Below are 7,402 nucleotides of genomic sequence, written 5' to 3' on the forward strand. Positions count from 1 at the left end.
GATGAAAAATCAATTAATCACTTAATCAGAAAAAAAAACTGAAAATTACAGATTGATTTCTCAATGCATATTAATTCTTTTATATTTTAACAATGAAATTTCAACATTATATCGATCTTCGACTATTGTCTAATGCAATAATCATCTAATTCGAGAATCTTTATTAGCCAGATCTTAAAAACTTTATTGCCCATTGAAATTATCGTTCTACTTATTACCTGAAAGATTGCAGTTTACAGAACAAGTCATTTGTCAATGATTTTTTACGGGCGAGTTAATCGAGACAAAGGCTTTGCACTAACAAGTCGAACTCAGGAAAAGCTCATTTGCGTAAAATTCTAGATGAACGAGCCAAGAGATGAATAAATATTGTAATTATCGACAGGGCCGACCGAGGAGAGGCAGCATCAAGATTGCCATGTCTCGCATCCGGCCAGCCCACGTGCGTCGGCTGGTTGCTGCGGGAAGTCCCGGAGCCCGCCGACATGGATAATGTTCCAAGACGCCACGAGGAGGAGCTGGAGATGGGGCTGAGACTCGGCCGCGAGGTGGCCGACCCTCCGGGTGAACGGGAGGAGACCAGGCGACACGTCGAGTGGAGGCGACACCGACTGCGGTGGACTTGGGGCTGCAGGGACTTTTGGCGTGCTGTGGAAATGGCGACGAGAACGTTAATCCTCGGCCTCATACTTCTCGTCACGCCGGGTAATTCTCTTTTGCATCCTTTTTACAGTTCTCGTTGAATCGGGCTTATTGGGATTGAAAAGCGGCTCGCTTTTGAAATCGGAAACCTTAATATGATAAGCGTTAAGGTGGTTGGAGTGGAAGATGGACGCGTTAGTTTTACGTGCATGTAGTACGTTGGAGCTTGGATGTTAAAGATATATATATATATATATATATATATAGATCCAGATCGATATAGATAGATAGATATAGATATACATCATGTTAAAGACTGGATTTATGGATTGCGTAGGAAAAGCTCATGTAAAGGGTAAATACGTCAGGTCCAGTCATAGAAAATCAACACATATACGCGAATAAGTGCTTGCGCGTAAATGTATATGTACAATAGTTTACTATATATTCGTCTTTATATTATATTATATTTATTTATTTATATTTATAAATTATATTTATTTATATATATATATATATATATATATATATCGATTCGGCAATGATAATTTTTATCTTATAATGCATTTATTAAATAATCGAATAGCGGAAAGAATTCATAATGATCATTAAAATCGAGAGTTACAATTAGAATAATTAAACTACTCATTTTCCTAGTTTCACACATAAATGCATTTAGAATGAAATTCACTTATATATAATATAATTATAGTATAATTCTTATTACTTATTACAACAATATAATTCTTATGCTAAATTACTACGATTGAGCAAGAAATTAAATTTTTTTCGAATAATCGATTTTCTCGCGGATTTGCTATCCCTACATTTTACAACAATTATTCTCACTGAAAGATTTGCCGAAAAAAAAAAAAAAAAAAAAAAACTCCATTGGTAGCGTTTATTTATCTTTACGTATGCTCTCCTCGATATTCCTTAGCAAATATATATTGGAAGGTGTAAATTAATGTAGAATAAAAAAACTACGCGTACAATGTCGTTTTAAAAATTATATTTACAGGCATTATTTGCTTTGATATTTTTCACGTAGGTCAATCCCGTTTACCTGCGAAATGTGATAAATATAAAATTTCATCACTAGCTGGAAGTTTAAGACGTTAAATATGTGTTCTTTTTATCATTTTAAAGCACGCAAAGTTTGTATACGAATTTATGAGTGCCGAAGAAAACTTTTGATATTGATAATAAGCAGCGTTTATGGAATATTTTAACGAAATTCACATATTTTAGTGTGCTTGGAGCAAAGTATAGCTACAAAGTATTATCATTATTGTTTCGAAAGAAAGGAAATAAAAATTTTTCATTATTATAATAATACAGCTCACTTTATCAAAATTTAAAATTTTTCCCACGACATATTACATATTATAAAAGTAGATCATCTCTATATAAACTGTTTTTATGAACGCCTTCTAAGTGTGACAAGTATTTGCACTTAAAAAATTCAATTCACGAGCTAAAATTGGTCCAACTTCCTGCTTTACAAGTACCTACACGTCAATAATGCACCTCACTGCGCTTGTCTTTATTTAAAGGCTTTCCTATGACTCGCTTATATAAAAAATCGTGCGTGCGGGCGTGGGTGCGCCTGTCCCGTGTGCACTATGCTTGTAGAGTATACGGCCATGTGTACGTGCGATTGAGCGTTTGTGAATGGCAGACGTTATGTTGATAGGAGTGTGTGACTTGGCTTCGTCGTCCCAGCAAACTATTCCATACCTAAATCATATGTATCCTTTGAAGTAAAGGCAAAGTTGCACAGTACCGAGACATGATTTCGGCATGCAGGCTCTACTTTTAAGACGTGAGTATCCTACCAAACTTAAAAATAAAATATTTATATTGAAACAGCAATAAATACACATTATTTAACTATATGAGTACTTAATGTGCTATATACATTTAGAATTACTTCCTATATGTATACGCTCGTCATCCCCTATATCGTCAATATTTTAACTTATTTATTATTCAAGTGTTAAAAAGTAATTATCATAAAATTAAATGCGTGATGTTTATAGATAGAAACTTCATATTTAATTGATATTATCACTCTGAGGATTAAAATAATAGTTTCATCGAAAATAAGTCAATCGATGAAATGTTAATGAATATAGAGAGCTTCACGATTAAATGAAATTATTTTAATAAAAGAGTATATAAAATTATTCATATATAGTTAGTTTGTCTTACTTCGGTTTCCATTTATAATTTCTTCTTATTATAGTCTCTTCTTAACATAAATTGCGCTATCGATAAAGCGACAAATGAAAAGAAAATTTCAATATATTTAACGATTCCTGCGTTCATTCACCATACAATACAATCTCGTATTTCTGAAATTATGATTATTATTAAATTAAACATTAAATATCGATGGGATATACGCAACAATTAAATATTAACAAATAATATGCTATTGAAATTATGGAGGTAAATAATAGTGATAAAGGTCAAAGGAGTATTTAATATTTCTTACAATCAATAAAGTGATTTGCATTGTAATATAATTAAATTTTGACGATCCGTACGCGATAATTTTTGCGAACAAAAGCACAGGAAACAAAAACCAATCCACATAGCGGCAAAAAGTATCGTTTAAATATCCTCCACGTTATAATAAATTATTCGGGAAACCGGTAATTTGAATCTCATTAGCGACACATCTATCACATTCCTATGGCATACACAATTTGCAAAATGCGTGGGAGGGGGATGGGGAGGGGGGAGGGGGGGAAGAATATATAAAAAAGAGATTGAAGCGTTTCGATGAAGCAAACATTTTCGGGCTCCGTGCGTATCGATTTTCACTTGCGCGACGCGGGACCGGGAAAAATAAGTACAGACAAGATACATACTCCGCACTTTTTTTTACCCTCCATCCGATGACAAAAGTTTTTAGATGCAACGAGTTTAGTAGTCACGAGGCGATAGTAGCATAAAACATTTGCACTCGTAAGTACAAAGTTTCGAGGTGCTTGTATCGGTACTCCGACAGATCCTCTAGAAAGGATTTTGTTCGCGCTAAAATTGGAATTATTAGATGGAGTTTGGCCGTATATTCGTTAAGCTTTTACTTTCTCTATGTAAGTCTGATATACCTCGAAAAACTATTAGCTTTATCGCAGAGAAAAATCGTAATTGGTTACTTTACTCTTGTTTTAAAAACATTTGTGTACAATCGATCTTTTAAATTGATTTGCTTTTAAATATATGTATATGTATATGTATATATATATATATATATATATATATATATATATATATATATATATATATATATCAATATATCAAGAAATGTTCATTAATATTAAAAACCTAATTACATTTCTAGCCATCTAATATTCTTGCATGCCAAACATATAATTGCAAGAAATTATACAAAATTTTTACTTAGAAAAGCCCGCGTGCTTTATTTATTTTGCAGCCCAAAGGCACAAAATAACCAACGAATGTTGCATTTATTGCTTTTTCTATTTAAGTATTTATTAATTTATTCGGTTTGGAGTTTGGCACGAATACGACTTGAGCCTGGACAAGCAACTTGAATAACAATACCTGATAGTAGAACCAACTGATTAAAGGTAAATATTGTTCGTATCATTTTTATCGAAACGGAGAAAATGCAAATAGGCCTGTGAGAAATAAATAGACCGAAAATCAAGCCAGATAAGCCATTATGCATAATGCCACGATTTAAAAATCACTAATTATTTACAATGAAAATTAAGCCATACGAACGAGGCCCAAACAAGCGCCTTGTGAACAATAAGTACCACTAGAAATTAACGAGCAAAATTCATTAAAGCAATTTCTAAAATAATCATATGCATTTGGATTACAGCCGAGCTCAATCCTTTAAAAAATGCTTTTAAAGCAGCGACACATTTCTCACTATCGCAATTATACGGACAAGAATAATAAAGATTTTCAGTTCCATAATGTAAAGTTCCGTTCATTTATATTCTTTCCACTGGCTACGTATTCGTAGAGAGACAACCCGGCGAATCTATAGCCGCGGAAACAGGAAACGCACGCGACCCATCCCGTTAGCTCGCCCCCGGAGGGGGAGGCGGAACGGCTAGGAACATTGAAATCGGTCCGGATAGCGTAGGCGCGCGTCCATGACCAGGACGAAAACGGTTAAAGGAGGTAAAAAAATGCCTCGCTACTGCGCTCCCTACACCCATCGGCGACCTTAATTTCATTAAAGTGCCGCTGTCTTCGCGACTCAAGTCGCCCACGCGTACGCCAGCGAGGACTTACGTATACACCGATGCACTAATGGCGCTGCAAAGCTCCGACCTCGTAGTGCGATTAAAGCGCGCTGACCGATTATTCGCTGACCGTCGCCTTATTATTTTTCCTCGTCTTTCCTCTCATATCTCCGAGCTCGATTATTAGTTCCTTGTCAGATTACACTAAGCCGGTGATCTTAGCGGGGCCGTTTCTATTTCTGCGCTTTACGCTTCTCAAACGGGCCTGACTGGATAAGCGACGGCACATCCGTTATTAAAGGTGAATTGCATGCTCTCGGATATTTGCGCTTGTAATCTACAAGCGGCCAAAAGCAGATAATCGCGAATCGAACGTTAATGTACTTTTAAGCGCGCGTTGATCGACAATCGCCAACATATCGGCAATGGTTATGGGTTATGTGACAAAAATACATAGGATTCTCTTATTGTTCAGTTAAATGGATAATATTGATTTAGTGAATTATTTTGTATTTCGAAACACTGCTTCTATTATACTTTATGCTCCGTCTGTTTAGAGATGTTATTTATTTGCTACGTAAAAAATTTTAAAGTAGTCAAAATGGTAAAATGGTCATATGTATGTAGCTCCGGCTCAAGTGCACAGACAAGCTTAACGATAGTTATAACTAATTTAAACCACTTAACCTCGTAGCATAAATTATGAGCTTTAAAGCTACTACATCCTGCATAAAATTTTACCTATTTTTTAAACTCACGGAATAACAGTCATATAAGTATATAGTTTTACAAAATGTATAAAAATAAAAGTTTGCGAGGCAAATTTTCGACGATACGAGCTGTGTCGAGATATTTTTGCCTTCCTAGTCAATGTTTGTACTAATCTTTTCTTATTTTCATTAACAATTTCGATATATATATAACTACATCATTTTATTTTCATTAATAAATTATGAGCTTATAACCTTACCACACACACACACACACACACACACACGCGCGCACAAATATTTTTCCTTAAGAATAATGTAACACGTTCAAATATATGCAAAGTGTTATCCTTCAATATTAGTCTTAATATAGCTATGTTTTTATGGTGTTATTTTTATATCGGCTGGCGGCACCTTATTTTCCTTACAATTTGTATTCCCTCATACTTTGGCTTCATATTCTTCCTTCGTAATTTTCTTCAAGTCCTGTCTTATCGAGGGGAATATTGGCTAGCAATCACATTACCACAAAATCCACCAGCAGATCGATAATTATTACTTTGATTTATCGTTTATCAACGTGCACGAGAACTTAATATCGCCTGCCAAATTTATTAGAAAAAGATGAGAAATGAGAACGGTATCCACGCCCAACTACATTAATTGTTTTCCTTGTGATATTTATTGTGAAATTTTCTATCTATTCAAAATTTACTGATTGTGAGAGCTTAAGTCACTCACAGTAATTGTTTGGCTAAAGAATTGTACAGAAAATGGCACAACCATTCTCTATATCTACAAAATGAAGAAACAATTGTATTTTGTATCTTTATGCTTAATACTTTTGCATTTATTTTAATTAACAAATATTTGAGATACAATCAAATATTCATAGAACTCCGTTTTATCTGTGAACGAACATACATGTCGCATTACATCGCATTACACAGTCGTTATCAAGCCTGTAGCGAATAACAACAACAACAAAAATCGACAATTAATTAGTAAACATTTTATTTATAACGTCAATTTTTGTTAATATATATTTTTCCTATCATGAGAGATAATGAACGTACGTCAACTTGATGAACCCAAGTGATACCGAACATAAGTCCTAAATACTATTTATGAAAAACTATAACATGAAATGACAATAATTTTCTGCCATTCTGGATGAGAGGCAATGAAATAATAATAAAAAAAAAAGTGTTATGTTCCGCTATCGAAGAAATTTCTTAGATTGTAAAGGTGAAAATAATAAATCATAGATATCTAGAATTTTATGGCATTAAAATCAGCGTTATCAGCACTTTATTAACATCGCTGAGCAAATTTATGAAATTAATTATACAATGAGCCATAATTAAATCCCACTAGTTTATCAAGTTCAGATAAACATGCTTGATAATTTCTTTAATTAAAACGAAAGGAGGAAAAATTAACGGCGAAACGAGGATTCTTTAAGAGCGGGCTCACGAAGAGATTTTTGTGAAAAAGATAAAGAGCGAAAGACAGGCATAGCGAAAAGTTAGATAGACGAGAATAAAATAGAGCCAAGAAGAAAAAACAAAAAAAACTAGAACATAGTAGGCGGTGGTCGGGGCACGAAGGGGAGGGACGAAAGATGATAAAAGGCCAAAGAAACGCGCACCCTCCCCCCCAACCAAAAGGGTGGAGCGCAAAATTAGCGGCAAAAGTTGTTTAATATAGAAAGTTCTTTCCAAGTCGGGCTTTATGTATATACGTATATTTATATGCATATGTGTATGCGAATGTATATATATATATATATATATATATATCTTTCTCTCT

The 7,402-nt window shown here is 34.1% G+C and overlaps 1 protein-coding gene across 9 annotated transcripts in view; it reads left to right on the plus strand.

The window, feature by feature from the left end:
- Positions 1-391: 391 nt before the first annotated feature.
- LOC105364156 (protein turtle) overlaps positions 392-7,402 on the plus strand; it is an 81,133-nt gene continuing 74,122 nt past the window's right edge. For all 9 annotated transcript variants that reach the window (XR_912941.1, XM_011502019.1, XM_011502020.1 and 6 more), the window contains exon 1: positions 392-705. Coding sequence is in view for 8 of the 9 variants with exons in the window: in XM_011502019.1 (XP_011500321.1) it covers positions 486-705 (220 nt within the window). In the remaining variant the exon portion in view is untranslated. The remainder of the gene's footprint in view (positions 706-7,402) is intronic.

Source organism: Ceratosolen solmsi, unplaced genomic scaffold (genome assembly GCF_000503995.2).
Source record: "Ceratosolen solmsi marchali unplaced genomic scaffold, CerSol_1.0 scaffold43, whole genome shotgun sequence".
NCBI classification, from domain to species: Eukaryota; Metazoa; Arthropoda; class Insecta; order Hymenoptera; family Agaonidae; genus Ceratosolen; species Ceratosolen solmsi.